The sequence below is a fragment of the Enoplosus armatus genome, chromosome 19 (genome assembly GCF_043641665.1).
Source record: "Enoplosus armatus isolate fEnoArm2 chromosome 19, fEnoArm2.hap1, whole genome shotgun sequence".
In the NCBI taxonomy this organism is placed as follows: domain Eukaryota; kingdom Metazoa; phylum Chordata; class Actinopteri; order Centrarchiformes; family Enoplosidae; genus Enoplosus; species Enoplosus armatus.
In genome coordinates, this window is record NC_092198.1 from 2326810 (window position 1) to 2347500 (window position 20691).

General features: G+C 45.0%; 1 protein-coding gene across 1 annotated transcript; it reads right to left on the minus strand.

Annotated features, from left to right (window-relative positions):
• Window positions 1–1135: 1135 nt before the first annotated feature.
• Window positions 1136–19339, minus strand: hivep2a (HIVEP zinc finger 2a). The gene is made up of 13 exons (XM_070925544.1): window positions 18349–19339; window positions 16012–17888; window positions 15552–15812; window positions 15051–15219; window positions 14644–14737; window positions 12732–14517; window positions 12373–12533; window positions 8231–8406; window positions 7459–7560; window positions 4140–5013; window positions 3866–3974; window positions 2575–2694; window positions 1136–1903 (listed from the first exon to the last, which is right to left on the minus strand). Exons 1-13 carry the CDS (start codon window positions 19337–19339, stop codon window positions 1136–1138), a joined length of 7488 nt encoding a protein of 2495 aa, XP_070781645.1.
• Between the last annotated feature and the right edge of the window lie 1352 nt (window positions 19340–20691).

The window sequence follows — 20691 nt, forward strand, 5'->3', positions numbered from 1 at the left end:
TCATTCTAAATGTTAAGTGCAGATAGATAGTTAGATAGATCGATAGATAGATAGATAGACAGGTTGATAGATTCTATATACTGTATGTATTCATATGCTGGGTAAATATTCTGGTAAATCTTACTTCTATGTGTATATACCTCCAAGTAGAGGGGGCTCACTTAGACGTATATAAATAGGTCTAACATATAAAGCCATATTACAGTGTACATATCCTCGCCCTAATGTAAGCGATAGCAAAAAACCCCATGCTTTACATAGAAAAAGGCATCCACGACATTTAAGAAAAAATGTACAATTTATGAAACATGGTAACAATAATAAATAGTATTATAGAATCGCTGCTGTACACAAAAAAAAAGCCATTTTTAAAATTTCACTCATATAAAAATATGTTTTAGTGCAACCGTACGTAATAGTAATATCCATAACTTCACATCGCTTGTCGAGACTTTAAGGTGTCCAAAAAGAAAAGAAACACAGGAGGTGGGGGAGGAAGAAAAGGGGAGGAGGAGGAGGAGGAGGATTGCATTTATTACAAAGCTGATACGCGGAACATGATAGTATTGTATTTACATTTACCTTCCTGCTTTGTTTGCTTATAAGAATATAAGCAACAAAAAAAAACTAACAAAAAAGATGAAAGAAAAGGCACACACATAGCTGTCTGATGGTTCTTTCTTTTTTGACGTACCGCTTGACAAGAGTCCTTTTTTCTTTTTTTTTAGCAGAGTTTGGTCGGGCTCATGTGTTGGTGGGAGTTAACGTACATGTGTAACCGTGTGCAGATCCTCGTTAAAGTCTTTAAATAAGAAGGTTTCTGAGAGCAGGCCCCGGTTAGAACAGGCATGCCGTACACATACATCAAAACTGCAAAACTGCAAAGTCCGTTTGTGTTTTAGTCTTTTTTTTTTTTTGACAAGAGCTGTTTTTCTTTGAATGCATTGTGTGTGTGTGTGTGTGTGTGTGTGTGTGTTAGAGAGAGAGAGTGTGTATGTATAAACTGAAGTAGAAGAATATGTGTGTAAAGTGTGCAAAAGTATTTTCTCTCTCTGTTGCACTTCATCCCTTCCTATTATCCAAAAACAAAAAAGCAGAAATGCGTCGTTTGTCCTCCGGTTCTTCTTCCGCAGCCCTACGACACGTCTTTGCTTCTTTTTGTGCTTTCTACCTCCCTGTCTCTCTCCAGCTTGAGAGGTTTGGACGCTGTTGGAGGCTGGAGGGTTTCAGATCCGGGGCTGGGAGGGTGAGGAGAGGAGGAGGAGGAGGAGGAGGAGTGAGGGGAGGAGGGGATTGATGGGTAGGGGGGCCTGAGCTCCAGGCCGCTAAAGTGCTGAATCCCGGGACCTTGTGGAGGAGACGGTGAAGGGTGAGGAGATGGCGGCGACATGGAGATGGATGGTGAGCGCTGCTGCTGTTGTTGGGAGTCGGGGGACAACGCAGAAGGAGAGGAAGAAGCTCTGCCTCCTTCTTTCCCTCTATCCCCTCTGCCTCCTCCTCTTCCTCCTCCTCCTCCTCCTCTCTCGGCGAGCTCCTCCGAGTCGATGCAGAGCGAGGCGATGGCCTTGGTGCAGGTGTGGATGCTCTCCTCCTGCTCGTGCCTCACTCCTCCTCCTTCTTCCCTCTCCTGCGATGAGGGGTGAGGTGACGTCGACTCCCTCGGCCTCTCGCCTCCTCCTCCTCCTCCTCCTCCTCCTCCTCGAACTCCCCGCTCGGTGAAGGAGGTGAAATGAGGGGAGGCGGCCTCGCTGGTGGTGGAGTCCTCCGATGTGCTCTTCTGCAGCACCAGGCGGGATGTGACCTGCTGCGCCCCCTGCTGGGCCAGAGGGGTGGTGACGGATGTGGGGACGGAGTGTACCATCTGGATCCCTCCGATGGGGATCATCGGGAACGGTGAACGCACCTGAAATTTAAATTTCAGATTGAATCACATGTTCAGGGAGTCTGTTGATATTTTTAACAAAACCCATAAAAAGACCAGAACAGTGAATTTATCGCCACACTGTTGGGCCCCTCATCACCACAAACACACACACACACTCACAAGAGCACCACATGTGGATTCATCCGCCGCTGAAAATAGTCCCCAACAAATGCACTATTTCCTCCTGTTTAAGTGGTTTGATAAAAACTACAGTGAGCAGCTGTTTGAGGAAACTAGAGTGTCTTAATAGAGTTATTTTGTCAGTAGGAGTAATAAAAGTAATAAAATGTATTTTTAAAACACATCCATCTTTATGGAATAAAATCCAGATTTAAATGTTAAATGTTAAAATTGCCTAAAATAAATAATAAAAAAAAAAAAAAAAAAAAAAAAAATATATATATATATATATATATATAAAACATAAAATTAAATTAAATTAAATTACATTAAAAAAATGCTAAATATCATAAATACAAAATAAAAATAAAATCTAAATAAATGACCTTAAAATGAAATGTACGAATTATACAAAATTATATTAAATTAATTTAACAAAATAAAATATAATATTAAAAAAAAACAAATTAAAAAAACATATAATAATAATTTAAAAAAATGAAATAAATAGATATAAAAAGAAGGAATACCTGGAGTTGAGAATGGAGAGGAAGGTGACTGAACAGGACTTGGTGAGGTGGGCTGGACTGGTTACCGCGGTTACAGCCCTGGTCCCGTTCCCCTGGCGTTGGCGAGCCGGGACGATGTTCCTGGAAACACGAAGAGGACACGAACATGAAAACACGCCGTCGCCCGTGGACGTAATCAGCGGCCAGCGAGTTGATTTGAAAATGTCTTCTTCCACAGAAACTCTTCACGAAAAACCTCAGTGTTGATTTTTAGTCTGACACTTAAATTTGATGAAACCCACAAAAGAAATACACGAACTCATTGGACAGAACTACTTACAATAAACACACATTTGAGGCTTCGCGATGGAAAACCAAATATTATGTAACCAAATAAATTAATAAGCCTTGATGAGAAGCGCAAAAACAGAAATGTGTGGTTGCACTTGAGAGCAGGTGTTGGTAGAAATAACAAACACAGAGCGTGAAGGCTCCGTCACACATTTTGTCCCTGAATAACGGTTGTTAAAACATTAATCTATCATTTGAAGAAGCGGCCGGTTATCAAAGCCGAGCCGGTCTCACTCTCTGCTTCACGCTTTGTTTAAGTGGGACCAGCAGCAGAAGCCAGAGTTTGAAGTAGGGCTCTTAAGAAGAAAAACAGCCGCGTTATTAACCACACCACCGCCAGCCAAGATCCCATTACCACCAAAACCCAGCAGCCCAATCTTCAATCATCCCTCTCTCTAACACACTGGGCCTATCCGACTCGCTCTGTATTCCCTCATCCTCTCTGAATGTTTCTGCTTGGTCTGCCAGACGGTTTTCTTCTCCACGCTTTGTCTCTGAGAGCTTCTTTTTTTTCTGTCTTCCTCTTCCTCTTTCTGTCCTTTTCTTCCTTCTCCCACATTTCTGCTTCAGGTTTACCACATCAGTAATTATTATTGTCATGGATTTACTCTATTATCAGAAACTACACCAATGTTAAAAACTTAAAGTGTTTAAAGTGAAGCGGCAACAGTGAGAAGTCCATCCCTGCTAACACAGACACTTAAAACTTAAACTGTTCAGAGAAACCTGGATTAACTGCTGCCAAATGTTGTCTTTCTTCATCCTACTCAAGCCTAACTCCATGACACAAAGATGATAATTAAGTCTTCCCAAAATGCAAATATTCTGTCGTGTCAAGCTGCCACTTGAGTGAGCTGCAGAGTCGCCTGGCGCAGCTTTAAATATCTTAAAACCTACAGTACACACGCCAAAAACCTGCAAGAGAGAAAAGTCGGCAACACGTCGCGTCGAGAACTCTTACCGTCTCCATCTCCGTGCTGCCTCTGCGACGTCCCAGAGGATCCAGCTCCGCCTGACCCAGCACCCCGGCCTGGTGACCAGCCCGGAGGCCCCGCAGTCCGCTCTGCTGGCTGGTAGTCACAAGCAAGAAGACGTTTCACACTCATCAAGTACGAAACTTTCATCCAAACTTCAACTTAACGACACAAAGTCCTGCATTGTTGAGCTCATACAACTTGTGTTTGGTTTGTTTTTTAAGAATTGTTATTGGTCAGGTCCTCCTCCCCTGGACTCACCTTTGGTGGTGGAGGTGTTGGTGGAGCCCTCGGCGAGGAGAAACAGGGCGGATCATCCCCCTGTGGCGGCCTCGCGGTGAAAGGTCACGCTTGTAGTCTCTTCCTGCCGGAGACGTGGGCCGAGAGAGAGGGGAGAGCAGCGAGAGGTGTCCCCTCCTGGGGGAGAGGTCTCGCCGGTATCCCCCTGACACCCCCAGGTCCCTCTTGGGGGAGATGTGACGCAGAGGAGAGATGTCCCGCCGGGGTGAGAGGTGTCCGGCGTGGGGCGAGAGGTCACGATGTGGGGAGAGGTATCGCTGGGCTGAAGGGGAGGATGAAGGGGAGATGGGGGACGGGCAGCCGGAGTGGTCCAGCCCGGGCGAGGACAGGCGGGAGGAGGTGGAGGAGAGGTCTGGGGAGGGAACGGGGAGGTCTTCATCCATGGAGGAGGAGGGTGGAACCAGCAGCCTGCTGCCCAGCACCCTCTGCAGGCCTCGCTGGTACTCTGTCTGACCGCGCTCCCTCCCGGCCGGGTCGCTGGGCGGAGCCTGCGGCGTGATCTGGATACTGGGCACGGTGGTGAAGTAGCCAAACAGAGGAGGCTTGTTGTTGCCCAGGAGGTCCGACGCCGAATGATGAGGCAGGTGGGGAGCGGGCTGGGAGGAGGCCACAGCTGTGATTGACATGGAGGGCAGGCCGTAAGGCTGCGGGCTGGTGGAGCGTGAACGGGTCTTAGGGGTGGAGTCGCCATCGTAGTCATCCTCTTCGTCGTCTTCATCGTCCACCTCATCGCCGTCTTCCTCTCCGCCCTCAGAGTCGTCTGCGTCTGAGAACTGGTGCTCCGCCATGACACCTCTGGAAATCTTCTCAGACCGCTGGCCTTCCTCTCCGACATCTACGAGAGGAGGAGGAGGAGGAGAAAGGAAAGGAAGAAGAGGAAAAACAATCCAGAAGCAGGAGGAGAAGATGAAGAAGAAGAAGAGGAGAAAAAGTGGGAGAAGAAGAAGAAGAAGAAGAAAAGTAAAAGTAAAGGAAGTGGGAGAGGAAGAGGAGGAGGAAAAAGAGCGAAGAGAAGAAGCAGAAGACAAATGGGACGAAAAAAGAAAATAGAGAAAGAAGATGAATAAAATAAGACAGCAGAGGAATCGATAGAAGAGGAAGAGCACAGAAGAAGAAGAAAAGTTTGTATTAATATGTGGTAACAGAATCACCACTGAAACCACTTTCCCACCAGCTCAAACCAATAAAATATAAAACACAATAAAACAAAGTAGTTTGTTTTCTTCTGCAGGATGGACTCCCGCCAGACGCTGGCAGGGTCTTATTGTACAGTAGCTGCAAAGTTACTGTTGGCAGGTAACCAACCATCACTTCATCATAAAATGTGGCTGATTGGCTGAAAACTCTTGAGTTTGTTGTTGTGACTCGCAGCAAAGAGACAAAGTTGATTAAGAAACACAGTAATTCTGATCTGTTTGGGAGTTTTTAGATGGTTTCTTCTGGCCAGAAACCAAAATATTTATATGATATTTACTGTGTTTTAATCTCATTTGCTCCCCCTGAAGAGAAGCAGAAGCCGCTTGGAGTTAATAAATTGTATTTAGCCGACTGCTATGAGCGGAAATCAGAGCCACTAACACTGGACTACTTTTCCAGTTAGTCTCTTAAACACAACCGTTTCTTCACAAACCGCAGATGTTTATGTCTCAACGACTCACTGACTGACTTTCTGCAGCTCCCCCTCTTTCCCAAAAACCCTGTGAGTGTGTGTGTGTGTGTGTGTGTGTGTGTGTGTGGGTGTGTGTGTGTGTGTGAGTGTGTGTGTGTGAGTGTGTGTGGGTGTGTGTGTCCCAATTAAATGCAGAGCCAACACACACACACACACACACGGGTTCAATTGAAGTAAAATGTAATTTGGTGGTCTACATGGTGGAAAATTACCACCAGCTACCAGTCAGACGTCGGTACAATATGAGGTTAACGGCTCCGGTGAAACACTGACAGTGTGTGTGTCACCAGTGCAAACGACACAAGTGAAACTCCTGCCCTGTGAGCACCGAAAGACATCCTATTTACATTTTGGATACTTGTCTGGACAGACTTGCAGCTACATTACAGGTCACCAGTAATATATAATAATGTACAGCAGCACTGTAAATCTGTAAACATATGAGACTTCTTATGATAAAAATAAAAGGAGTCTAAGTTACGACAAACTATAATTCTTTCCTCCTCAAGCGCATTGACAGTGGTGATAAAATGATGCACGAAATATCTAAAATATTTCCCTTTGAAGGAAAGTTGCAAACACACATGGAGTCCTGGGTTCGTATGTTATATTAAGTGTAAACATCATATAGCTTCAATGAACAGCTGGAACAGCTGCATGATGAGGTGAAATGAAAAGAGAAAAGTGGATTTTAAGAGGTTCATTTCTGCTTAGTTGTTGAGATCATGTTATAATAACAGTCACAAGTATACAAGATATATATTCCTACATTTTTTAAATCTTGTCATATATATATATATATATATATATATATATATATTCACTATATTGGCTTCTAAATAAATCTCACTGCAACAATAAGAAGACGAGATGAAGAACACCTCAAAGTCACTTGATTGGCAGTAAATCATACATTTACAAATTCAACTAATTAACTCAAAGCTTATGTTCATGGCTGCTAATAATATTATTACTGATGATGCTACATGGAGGCATCCTGTAAACTGTTAACTTACGACAGTAAGACTGAAGGGACGGCGGAGAAGTTGTTGTTAATGGTGAAAAACGGTGAACTGCACACCAAACCCCATTCATCTGCTGAGGAAAACCGTCACAGCCTCCAGAGACAGCTGATGAGAATTTATTATTTGTGAATATTTCAGGGGAAATCACATTCATCCCTCTCAGCCCACAACTTCTTCCCCCAGTAATCATTTACAGATTATTTCCATATCGGCTGATTAATGGAACGGCGGACGTCTTTTGGCTGAAACCCGTGAACTCTGTCGGAGGCGATGAACGGCAAATATCTGCAGCTGCTTTTTGAGAAACTGCCGGAAAATAAAATAGTTCACGGGAATATTATAATAATATGATAAGAGACTCCAAAGTAAACGGTGGAAGGAGGTTTTTCGTGTTTTTGTTATTTTAAAAGCGGCTTGTGTGTCGAGTGTTTGACACGAGTCCTGGCTGTCAGGATGAGCTCTGCTTTCCATTACACTAATTGTCCCTGTACAACCACTCGGAGCCAAAGACACTGCAGGCAGCACTCAGCAAGACAGCAGGATGTCACTGTGTGTGTGTGTGTGTGTGTGTGTGTGTGTTTCCTACCTCCTTCATCTGCCTCGTTGTCCTCAACAGACGACATGGAGACTCCCAACTCGAGACACTTTTTCATATGAGCCTTTGACTTCATGTGCTTCGTCAGGTTTCCTACAAAACACACACAAATACACACACACACACACACACACACACACACACACACACACCATTTAATGAGCCTTCGACTAACTCATTTGGCGGCTTCGTCACAAGAGCGAAACAGAAAGAGGCTGAGATGGAGAAAGAAAGAAAGAGCCCACAAAATGACCATTTACAAATTACACATAATTTATACTTAATGTGATTTAATGACAAAATGACTCAGCTTCAGTCAGATACATCTACTGTACATAAAAGAGGGGGGGGGGGGGTTTGAAAGGCAGATAATGGCTCTTTATTTAAGATCAGATATCAGCGAGTCAGCATCTTCTTCAGGTTCGTGTCTGACCACAGCTACAGAAAACAGCCTCTCTGCATGTTTCATTCGTTCATTTAACCGCTTAGCTCTGTATTTTAGATTTAACTCTGAGTTTTACTACTAAAAATCAAACTTTTATCGCACCACGATGATCAAAATGATTTTTCTGCCCTGATGAGGAGCAAATTTATCAGACGATTATGAAATATTTGATATTTTCTCCCATTAAAATAGTAAAAATCATGTCACAGAATATCTATCTAACGGTGAAGTCAACATTTCCAGGCCTTGAAAAGTCTTCCTCATGAACAAAACGATGTGTAGATATACGGGCACACTGAGTAATAAAAGAGGCCCTACCTTTCGTCTTGAAGGCGAAGTTGCAGAACTTGCAGACGTACGGCCGGACGTCGGTGTGCGTTCGGATGTGTTTCTTCAGCATGCTGGGTTTCTTACAGCGGATGCCGCACTCCTCGCAGATGTATTTCCCTCGACCGCGACCGCGAACGTAAACATAGTCCTCATTGGATTTGTACCTGGAAGACAGAGCGGGTAACAAAACACTGTATGAGTTTTCTTTTCCTCTGTTTCTTTCTGTAAACTACAAAATCAAAACCATTTCCCTTCAGCAACAAAGTAGTTCAGACCTCTTATTCGAAATAACTAGAGAGGTCATGTGATACGGCAGGTCGGGATTCAACTCAATTCATCATATTTCATTAATTCCTGAAGGCAGACACACAACATCTATGACAATAAACACAGACAAAGGTTGCTAATGGAGAGAGGAAGGCTCCTCATTCACATTCTCAGATTTCATATATTCCTGTCTTTGTCGTCTATTGACCCTCATAGACACTCGGAGGTCAGAGGTCAGCAGCCCTGCAACTATTAGAGATTCACTGTCATGCTCGAGGACGCGGATGTTTGCTGACGCAGCTGAAATAAGAGTTTCTCTGCTCAAGTGCAGCTCTGAGCATCAGAGAGAGCGAGAGAGGGTTCAGAGTCCCGGAGTTATCTGAAGCAAAATAGACGGGACACACCAGAAAAGTTAATCACTGCTCTGCTTCGGTGGTGTGAGAGAGGAGGATCAAGAAACTGTTCTGTAATGGAGGATATGGGTCCAACAGCTTCATCTTCATCATCTCCTCAGTCGCTCCTGAGGCGCATGACGCGGCTGAAATTCAGACACGTTATCGGTTGCAGGTCGGATGAGATGCACGTGAGACGAATCTGCTCAGCCTCAAGATGATCAACAGGACGAATACATCAGGAAGGAGGAAAACAACACGTTTGCCACCAGATATTATAATCATTATAAGTATTCCTTTAATCTTTAAATTCCTCCTCAGTTGACCTGCTCGTAGCCCACAGACATATTCTACTGTAGTTCTTTGTTTGAAGGGATCACAAGCTAAAATGGGAAACAATGCAGCGTTCCACCTCTGGGTTTTGTGTTCATAGTCTTTATGCTAGATAACCACAGTCCTCCTTCCAGTCCCACTTATTCTTTTACAAGCCCTTTTTTTATTTTTATTTAAAACATCACTGTCAGACATGATTTTCTATCCCAAATGAGGCTTGGAGTGAAACAGCGGACACTTGGCAGCAGGATCAGTGCATGTCTGCATGAGTCTGTCTGTCATGGAGGGAAATTACCACCAACCACCAGTCAAAGGCTGGTAAATTTTGTCTGTCTTTGCTCCGCCGCAGAAGCATCACATTCAGGTTCAGTTTTTAATGTGAACAAAAAAAAAAAGAAGAGCTATTTTCTTTGTGGTGAAACAGGGAAAACGGCTGGTGAGCGGTGCAGTTTCCTGTCCTGTCTGCAGCGGCTGGACGAGGAGCTAATGGCTAGTTCAGGGCCGCATGTGTTAAAGGAGGTCAAATATCAGGTACATCAAACAATCCGTCTGCATCGGCGAGGGGGAAATGTGTCTTTCAACTGCGCCGCGGAGTGGGAAATACCTCTGAACGCTTGTCTGAGTCGAGACGTTTACACAGCTGCGGCCAGTTATGAAAATGAATTATGGTGATTATTTCTATCTATTTTATTCACGGCACACGGTAAGATCATAAAGCAGATTCGCTTTCAAAACTACTGAAACTTTCAGGGGGACGGGGAGAAGTGATGGATTTCATTTCTCTGCCAAAACTTGCACTTTGTGGATTTCTTTCATCCAGAGTGATTTCGATCCTGTCTTGTTTTTTAAAAGGATTAGTGTGTGTGTGTGTGTGTGTGTTTGCTTATTACGTGTATACATGCTGTTTATGTAAGTGCATGTGTGTGTCTTTGCCTGTTTGCCCTGTTTGTATGCTTTTATCCACTTATTGCTTCTGAAGTGTCCTTTGGGGACAAAAGAGAATTACTTCACTGTCTGCTGCATTTAATAACTCCCTGCATGTTTGTGTGTGTCTGCACCGTCTGCTCCACTCAGTAACCTTGGTCTTATTGGCTCTACTGTAAGACTATAAAACATTATGATACTGTAGGAATGTCTCAAACTACAGGGGTTTCTAGCTTTAACTCCCTCACACAGCCTTTATTTGACCATTTAATGCACACTTTAGGGGAAATTCCTGTGCTTTCTAAGTGGAAAACAAGCTTTAATAACATCATTAATAATGATAAAGGATCTTCTTGGCTTCATTGCTAAGAAAATCTTTTATTGCTTGGTGCCTATCACACAATTACAGTCAAACTCATCTCGGTTAAATGGAAAATTATCTCACCATACGCCAGGTCTCTAAAAGTAGGGCTGGGTATCGTTTTAATTTAATATGATACCTGTTCAGTACCAACATACTGTATATAAATGTTACACTCTTATAACCCTGACTTTCTACAGATCCCTTTTTTTAATTTAACAAAAGAAGCTAGAAGTTTCCAAAGGCTGAATGTGAACACAAACAGCTGTTCAATGACTTTGCCTGAATATAATTCAGTCAAAAATTGGCAAAAGTCTGATTTTAATCTAAAAATGACTACTTTTACAAGAGACAACAGTTTTTTTCTGTCTTCTTTAGGTTTGATGAAAAATGAACTTTTAGAAATCAGTGAAATTACAGCTGTTTGTCCTGCACTCTCACAGCACTGCATGGAGGAAGTCTAAGTTGCACAGGAGTAAATGAACTTTTATTTTTCAAATGATGAAATTTCCCTCAGTCTCATCAGCAAAAACAAAAGTTTAAATGTTTCAGTATCAGCAGGAGGCCACATACTGCAGTTCTCTTTTAAATAATAAAACTTAAAAATGTTTTATTATGAGTGAGATACTTGTAAAATACATATAAAAGAAATCTAATAAAATACATAAAGTCCTACTTTTGTTAACATAAACAAAATGAATAAATGCAACAGTTGCTGATGTTAGAAAAACAGTGTGAAAAAGCTTTTAAAATACAGCTAATGAGGGACAGATCCCACTTCACACCAGTCTATAAAAGTGAGAGCAGGAATTATGAAAGTGGACGTCCAATTACAGCAATGCAGCTCAAGTCGTTAGCCTGTGATGGGTTTACCAGGCTCAAGCTCTTGGCCTGACTCTCACAGGCACAAATTAAGCCCCAAGAATGGGTTATAAAAGGATAAGTCTCTTTTTTTTTTAATACCTAAGAAGATTTTCCGATTAATCATAATGAAACAGATGTCCTTAAAGTTCATACGAAGGTCATTTGTGTTCATTTTAGTTGAATTCTGAGCTGTAAGGATGATAAAAAAAGACAAAAGGAATCAGACAGCTCAGTGTTTTGTGAGTCTGAGGCTCCGGGTGTCTTATTTACGTGAGGGAAGAGCAGCTGCTGCACATTGAGGAGTTTAGGTTTATTCAATCTGTGATCCTCGAGCAAACGTTTCTCCTATTGTTCTTAAATCTCGGTTTTCTCATTCCTCTTCTCATCCAATTTTTTTTTTTTACTGTTGTCTTGTTTTAGAGTTTAAATCTTAATTTTGCCCATTTAACGCACCTGGTAACCTTGTTGTGAAAAGCTCTGTATAATGTTGCTATAATGGACGATGCTGCGCAAACACATCTTGCTATACTGAGCTCAGACATTGCTTTGATTGGTAAGTTGACTGATTCTTGACTCTGAAAAGTACCATAATGGTTTGGAGTCAGGTCTCCAGCCTTCTCAGTTACAGCTGGTAATGTTAGAAATCCCAGACCCCAATCACTGTCAAAATCTAACCATCATTCCTCAACAGAAATACTATCTGTGCACCAGATGTCACCGAAACTCCTTTTTTAGATATTATGCTGGCAAGGAGACCAAAGAAGTAACTGAAATGAAAACACAATTTCTATGGATGGATATTGAAGCGTGAGCATTTGTACACAATTACACAACACAACACACAACATATGATTCAAAAACATTGACATAATCATATCAATTATACCCCTATTCATGAAGATGGATTTATATGTTCATTTCTCTGATAACAGTTATTAGTGATAAGTTATCGGAGTGTGTGTGTGTGTGTGTGTATTTGCTGGACATACCCGCCTTCAAAGATCTTGATGCGGGTTGGTTCGGTGGCGGGCTGTTTGACTGAGACCTCCTTCTCTACCTGCTCCTCTTTCGAGCGGTCCCACGACACCACTCCCTTCATCTTCCTCCCAAAATTACAACTGACATCAACTGGCATCAGCTCTGGCTTCAACTACAGAGATGAGAGAAGAAAAGGAAAGAGAGGAGAGGAGCGACATGAAGGGCAGAGTAGGAGGATACAAAGAAAAATAAATTACAGATCATTAATGTTTCACACTTCCTGTGCTTGTGTCTCTCTGTATTTACGTCCATTACAAACATTATTTTCACAGTTTTAAACGTCTACATTTTACGTCATTACAGGACATACCTGATCAAACCTCAGCTTCCAGGCCACAGATGACACCAGTTTTCCAGAGCTAGGTGGTGACATGGCTGCAGTTGAGTACATCGAATCAGTGTTTCTCCTCTGTTTGGACCTCAGCAGGGCCAGCGCAGCCTTGGTGCTGAGGTTCAGAGGATTGGGGTTGTATGAGCTTACGCACCATGAATTGTAGACGGAGCTATGCGAGGCAGTTTGGGTGCTGTTGGGTTTGGTGTAGTTCAGGAAACACCAGCTGACTTTGCTCATGGTGCGCAGGCTAGGGAACTGGAAAAACTGCTGGACATCAGCCACATCCGTGAGTAGCAGAGTCTGGCCCACTGCTCCGGATAATCCTGCGCTTTGGTTGGCAGCTAGCTGAACCAGCATGCTGACAGGGATTTTACTTGATGTAGGCTGCTTTGTGTGGTCAGAGTCTTCTGCATCGTTGGAGGACACCATGGACTGGGGGCTGGAGTTGGGCTCTGGGACTGAATCGTCCACGTCAAGCTCCTCTGGGGAGTCCCGGCCACCCGAAACTGGGGAGCGGTCTGTGATAATCTGGAGAGGAGGGGTGAAGCTCTCCACCCGGGGTACATCAGGGAGGTGGGGGGCAGAAGAACGAACAGGAATGGCAATCTTGGTGGCAACGGGGAAGTCGCTTAGTGGAGGAGAAGAGGACATCCTTTCAGAATCATCCATGGAGCCTTCGCTCTTCAGCCGAGCTCGCTGAACTCTGCCCTGCCCCTTCTCTCTGCTTTCAGTTCCACTCAACTCCACGGCACTCATCTCCTTAACAATCTGTCCGTACATCCTCTCCTCCTTCACCCTTTTCTGCTGCTTAGTCTCAATGAAGAGCTCCAGAGAGCTGGCAGGGGAAAGCATGCGCTTGCTGCCTCCAATGCCAGATCCTGAGGCATCGGTGGTAGATATAGTGCCTGACGTTAGTGACAATGGGATCCCTGTGTTCAGGTGTTGCTCTGGCAGTGAATCTGGAACCTTCCAGAGTGGGTAGCGTGGCATTACGCCATCGGTCTGTCCCAGGAAGTGTGATAGGTTGAAACCTGCACCGCTTATGCCTCCTCCAGTTCCTCCAGGTGGTTTGCTGACACTCACAACACCACCTGGAGGAGACATGTTGCTGTTGTCAGCACAGCCTGGCCTGGCGGAGCCTAACCCTTGTGCCCCACTGCCATGGGTAGCTATCAGCTGGCTAACACTGGTGTACATAACACTACCAAATGATGGCACATGGGTCTGGATCCGCACAGGAACCAGCATACCAGGAAGGGAAGCCTGGGAACTCAGGTTTTGGGTGGCAAAGACGGGCTGGATCTGCTGCAGAAGCATGGGGGTGGTGGTGGAGCTGGGCAGGGAGTGCTTGGAAGAGAGAGAGACAAAGTTTTGCTGTTGTTGCTGCGACAGGGGAGAGGTACGAGATGAGAAAGATGCAGGGTAAATCTGAGAGCTTGGATTTTCTGATTTGCCCTCATGTGGCTGTTGATCATGGATTTGCTGCAAGGAGTGGAGCGGCTGTTGTTTGTGGAGTGGGTGTCCAGGCAGGTTGCCTGGTGATCTGATGTGGAGTTTTTGGAGTTGCTGCTGGGCCTGGAGGGTTAACTGCTGTCTGGGTGTCTGACCGGCCTCCTGACTCCAGAACAGACCTGGTTTCTGGAAGGAAAGGAAGGGGGGGCCACTCTGGTACTGCTGGATTACCTCCTTGTTCATGACCTCATGACCTGGATGCTCTCCCTCAGATGATGAGCCCTGGGCCTGCAGGCGATGCTGCTGGGACCTATTAAGGAGAAAAAGTTGAATCCTCGTATTTTTTCTTCAAATCAGAACATGTATTATAAGTAATATAAAAATCATTGGCTATTAGTAATTCTAGGGTTGCATAGGGAAACCCAGACTTTCTTACCTGCCATAGAGAGGTTCGTCCTGCAGGCTATCCTCACTGATACTCTGCTGGAGGATATGCTGGTGGTGCTGTTGGTGTTGGTGAGATCCTACAACTGTGAATAAAACATGAGAATGTATTGTATGAACTGTATTTTGAAATGAAATTCTTCCCTACAAAAGAAGTCCCATATGCTGCTCCCATATTTTGGTACTACAAATGTATAACTCATTAGGTGGAATATGGTCCAAACACTTCCCATCTTGCTTAGTTTATTGAGTAGAGAAAGACCCCAAAACGTGTTAATTTGAAAAACGGTTTGGGAAAGTATGACAAAAAGCAACTATGAACTGAGTTCTTGCTTCAGCCCTAGTCTTAGTCAAGCGTATTTATCAGTGGAAGGTTATACAAAATTTTGCAAGGCTTACCACCAATGCTACTGCCAACTCTCTTGGTTCTGCCTGCTACATCGCTGCTGCTGTGCGGGGATCCTGTTGGGCCAGGCCACGCCACATGTTCCAAACTCTCCTGTTTGATTGACATCTCAGCAACACCTGGTTCCTGGGTGACTGCCTCTGGATAAACACTGAGTGAGGCCTGTCAAATGTAGCAGGGAAGTAGAATTGGCCAGTCGTTATGAAATAAAATGTTGTGATACTTGTTAAGTGTGTAAGCCTAAATGTAGGTGCAGTCTCAATGCAATGTTGATTTAGTGTAAGGACATTCGGATGAAGTCGGTGTAGGTGTTAAAACACCAGTTTTTATGGTGCCTTAGACCTTACTGAGCCTCCTTTTTCTTGTACCATGTAGGTCAGGTAAGATAGGCAAACTACAAAGAACTACAAAAAACAGCTGTAAGGCTTGTCTAAATTAACAACTACAATTTCCAGTCCATTTCTTAAATAGGATATAGCGATCTTTTATGTTACCTGTCGGACAAGATATCCACGCCGGCGTTCCTTCATTGCAGAGGCACTGGAGTATATCTCTCCCTGTCTGGAGGAGGACAAACTTCCATAGTCAAAGGATTTGCTTCGCATTTCAGGCAACTCTGTGGGCAATGTACATGGTGCCTGCTCCGATGAAGACCTCCTCATCTCCCTCTGCTGGTGGTGGCTGGAATGACCACTGCCAGGCACTGTCAGGAACTCCGACTGCTTAGGTGCACCACCAGATGCCAATGAGTCATCCTGGTTCAGAATCACAATGAAAATTTCACAGTTTTTCCACCTTTCTTTCGACTTATTGGGAACAATATCTTCCGCATGTGCTGCATGTCAACATAGCCAGTAAGAGCCGTTACAAGTATATAACAGTAATGTACAATACCAAAACTATACTAAAACTGCAGTTAAGATACTTGAATCCATTAAATATACAATGGGGTACCTGTTTGGTGGGTGAAATAGACTTGAGGCCTTCATCTCGGTCAAAGGACATGGAGAAGGAAGAGGAGTGGGACAGGTTGCTCTCCTGACTGGGGCTGCGAGAAAGGCTGGTGCAGGTCGACTCAAAGCTCGATTCCCCAGATGAGTGCTCCATATCCGCCAGGCGCAGCCTCTTCTTCTTGGGTGGGAGCTTTTCCGATGGCATCTGGGAGAGTGTGTCACTCCTCTGGGGCAGCTGGAACTCCTCCACATGCTGCTGCTTCTCTGGTTCCTTGGTCATTAGAGCTTCTGTATCTTTCTCAGGCTTGTCTGGCTCCTCCGTCACCCTGATCTCAGGGACTTGGATGTTGGGTTGTCGGACTAGCTTGTGTGGGATGTGATAAGGCTGACCAGGTGAGGCTGCAGCTGACGAAGAGAGGGAGGCCAGGTCACTGTCACTTTGCAGCTGCTGCTCCATGCTCTCTGTCCTCAGTAGGGCAGATTCAGGACTCAGAGCATCTTCAAAGATCTCTGAGTCGGACTGTTCTGAGTACTGGCTAGATGGAGCTTTATCTGAAGGCTGATATCCTGGCAGCTCAAAGGACTCTGATTTCTCAAAGGAATTTGGCCGACTGAGGGAGTTGGTGTGCTGGATGACTGATATGACATTCCCAGCTGCCTTCCTGCCCTCAGAGTCAGGAAACAGTGCAATGTCCTCAGAGCACATGCTGGCACAGGTATCAAAGCTGTCAGATTGGCTGTGAGCGCTGTGAAGAGAGCCCTTTCCTGTTGGGGTGGCTCTCGATCCTTCAAGACTACCTTGTTTAAACTCATAGTCCCCTATCATATCCATTGAACCACTACAACTACTGTCGCAGTGCCCAGGGCTGTCCTCTTCATCCCCAACACTCTTCTCTTTCCTCCTTTTTCTTGTAGCTGTTTCTGACATGCTAACTTTAGTACCATATGGGCTGTAGGCAATGTGCTCTGGGACTCCTGGGCTTTGCTCACCAATCTTCATACCCAGAGATGAAGCTAAATTCTTGGGCATGTGTCCATAGCCCTCAGCCTCTCCTACATGGGCTTCATTGGCTGAATGTTCAAATGCAGCCTGCCTTCTGAGTCTGCGAGGTGGGTAAAACACATCATCAGATGTCATCATCTCATCAAAGGAGTGGCTGCCTCGAATCCCTGGTGGGACGCTAAGGTTAGGAGGGGAGGAAGTTGGCATGGAGTTACTCCTAATAAGGGGCCCAGAATCTGACGGAGGCTCCAGAAGCCCTGTACTGCTTTGACAGGGTCCTGTTGGATACTGCTTGGGATCTCCAGAGACTCCCACATCCCCTCTAAAACAGATATGGTCCTCAGCTATCTTCCCCATGTCCAGAATAGCACCTGGTTGCTTTAAACTAGCCAGGCTGCTGGGGTCTGCCCCTGCCATGCCCACTGTGATAGACTGTCTGGATCTGGAGTTGGGTCGGTAGTACCAAGTTCGACCAAACATAATTTCTTCATAAGTCTTGACATTAGTATTTGGAGGGCTGATCTGCTGCTCTGCACTCTCAGAGCGTGAAAAGTAGCCAGAGTCTGTGCTGCCTTTGCTGTGAGGACTGAGGAGGTTCAGGGACTGGGACATGGCAGAATCAGAGTCATGGCCTTTTTTCTCATTCAGCCTCAGGGCCAAACGTTGTTTGATGGTGGGAGAGTCATCCAGTGAATGCGCTCTTCCGCCAGCCTGCGATGCCAACATGTGGTGTGACCCCTTTATGTCCTGAAAGGGTGGGCACTCCATCCCTGTGGAGGGGACTCCCCCAGACTTGGGGACAATAAGGATAGGCACTTTCATAGACCCCACGGGCAGCTCTTCTGCTGAGTCTGCATAGGCTGGTTCCACACCACCTATACAGTGAGAAAGAGTAGAACATGATATGAAGTAAAGGCGAGCACAAAAAAGCAATAGGATTGAGTCAAATTGTTAGCAAAAAAGATAGACATGTAGGCAATCAATTAGTGCAGTTGTGCAGTATGAGTCAGGCAGTAGAGAAACAATAAAAATCTAAATGTATTATTGCCACTTATTTCAAAATTGACAAAATATACACTACACTTTATGTCTTTGGTTTTGATCATTAAGAAAAACTACCAAGTCCATACCAAGCTGTAGTTTAACACCAATTGATTTTACTAAAACAGTTTTGGGAATCTAGCCAGAAGACACAGGGTGTCTTTGGACTAAAATCTTTTGGTTTCTGAGGAATTAGGCTTTCAGGGAGCAGAACTCGATGCATTTATTTCAAAAAACGTAATGGATACTCTGAGGATGGTTAACTTTTCAAAATGTGTCTTGATGGAAAATGACCTGTATTCTTGTCAGCTTCAAAGGAGATCTGTGGGATGGGGCTGCCTTTGTCCGTCAGCATAGTGGAGCCCTCGACACCTTCCTCATCTGTGTCCGTACTCTGCTCTCCGTCTGAGTGGACCTCGGCTTCACCTACAGGGGATGCCTGGTCCATGTCCCCGCTGCGGGCCACAGCTAGCTCTGAAAATGGTACGAGTCCAGCCTTGATGGCATGAGCATGGGACTTGCGATGCTTGTAAAGGTTGCTCTTGGTTTTGAAGGAAAAGCCACAGGGTACACAAGGATATGGCCTCTCTCCAGTATGTGAACGGATGTGCTTCTTCAGGACGCTGGGCTTGGCGCAAGCTCGACCACAATAGTGACAGATGTACTTACCAGGCTTTTTCGGCTTCTGCTCTTTTTTGCTGTAGCCCTCCTCTCCAGGCTCAGGGCCTGACTGAGAATACTGTCCGAAGGAGCTGGGTAAACTGGGGGATTTCTGACGAGGAAACCTCCCTGCCCCAGCTCCATGAGGGTGAGTATGTCCCGGATGTCCTACAGGGTACAGGTCATCCGAGGGCAACTGGCCAGCAAATGGCCAGGCATGAGGCTCTAGACCTGGCTGGGGTTTGGCTCCTGAGAGAAAGCGCTCAGTTTGGGGGTGCTGAGGGTACGGCTGGCCCAGCTGGTAGGAGTATCCCCTTGGGAACCCCTGAGCAAAGGGCCCTTGGGGGTCTTGAGATGGTGGGCCTCCTATGGCCCCAATAGCAGAGGGTCCAGATAGCAGCTTTCCAGAATTCCCTGTAAATGCGTACTTCGGCTGGGGTGCTGATCCCCCAGTGGCACCACATGGTAAACTCTCACGGTGTTTTGCCTCTGGGTCAGCAAAAGTGCTTCGTTTGGTGTGTGCAGAGGGCTCGGACGCCCACTTTCTTTGCAGAGGCGTCTTCTCCTTCACTGGTTCCTTATTTGAGCACTTCTGCCCAGCGGCAGCTGATTCACGAGCCTCCATTTTTGTGAAGCTCTTCTGTGGGTCAGAAGAGGGAGGATAGAAGGGATGGTGGGGGAGTTGGGAGGGTTCTGGAGGGTTAGAAGGTCCCAAAACTACCAGGCATGATAGCTGAACCTTTGAGGGCTGCCGACAAGTTCACAGATACAGGAAGTACCTGTCCATTGCTGAAATAGACTGATTGTAAAGCCAGGCTGAAAACAGGAATCAGGAAGTGGAAATAAAAGGGGAGCTTTAGTGGATAACATCAGAAATGTTCTTCTCCCTTTGCCATTTTGTAAACACACTAATGTTGCTTTGCGTTGTTTTTCTGTCCAGTTCATCTAAAGGCAGAAGAATCCTTGAGTGATCTGGAGGGGACACAAAAAGAAGAAAAATGTTTGCGGAGCTTTTAAGTTAGCAGTGTATTTAATAGTTGCAGTAAATTAAGGGTAAATACTAACTTTTTCTTTAGGGAAACGTGCAGATCCTCTTTCTGTAGCTTCAAAAGTCATCCAGTTTTCTCACCAAAAGACCTGCAGCAAAACAGAAGAGCTAATTAGTTTTGTTATTATCCATTAATACAATCCAAAACTCAATGATGGTCCAGATAACAATTTAACCTGTAGCCTGACATCTCTCTCTTACTATTAGTTGGTTTTGTGTTGAAACCTTAAAGTAATTTACAATAAGCTGCAACATTTTGCCTCCTAAGTTCAACACAATACCATATACTTTGCAGTACAGAGAGGACTCGCTAAGTTGTCAAGTACATGCCTGATGTGCGAATGTAAATGTCATTGATTGCTCAGTTTGTTTCTTCACACTGGAATCCATCTGTGCTTTTTGCCTTCTCCACCCCTTCCTCCCTCCCTCCTCCTTCCACTCAGTGAGTCACCGATGCAAAGCAAACCCACGCTGTTCCTAAAAAGACACAAAGGCTTAAAAATAGCGCTGTGGAAGTGACGTCGGCGTGTCATAATGTGTGTAGGCGTCCAAAAAGGCCAAGCCGAAGAGCAGCCATCAGCGCTAGCACCTTTCCTTCCTCTCTGGGTGTCATAGTTTGATCTAACTTGGTATGTGCTCAGTTGAAAAGCAAACAAGAGAACACACACACACAGAAACACAAAGACAAACACACATACAGTACTCGCAGGCATTGCAACTGCTCTGCAAGCACTGCAGTAGGTACAGTGTATATGTGCGTGTTTCCGCTGTTTAACGTTTCTTAACCACACCAACACCTGACGGTAGAAGAAGAGCACACACACACACACACACACACACACACACACACACAAACAACGCCTGCTGAAGTTGCATTTTTGCTTTGTATTTTCTCGTCTCAGGGTTTAAACAACCTCCCCCGCACTCTG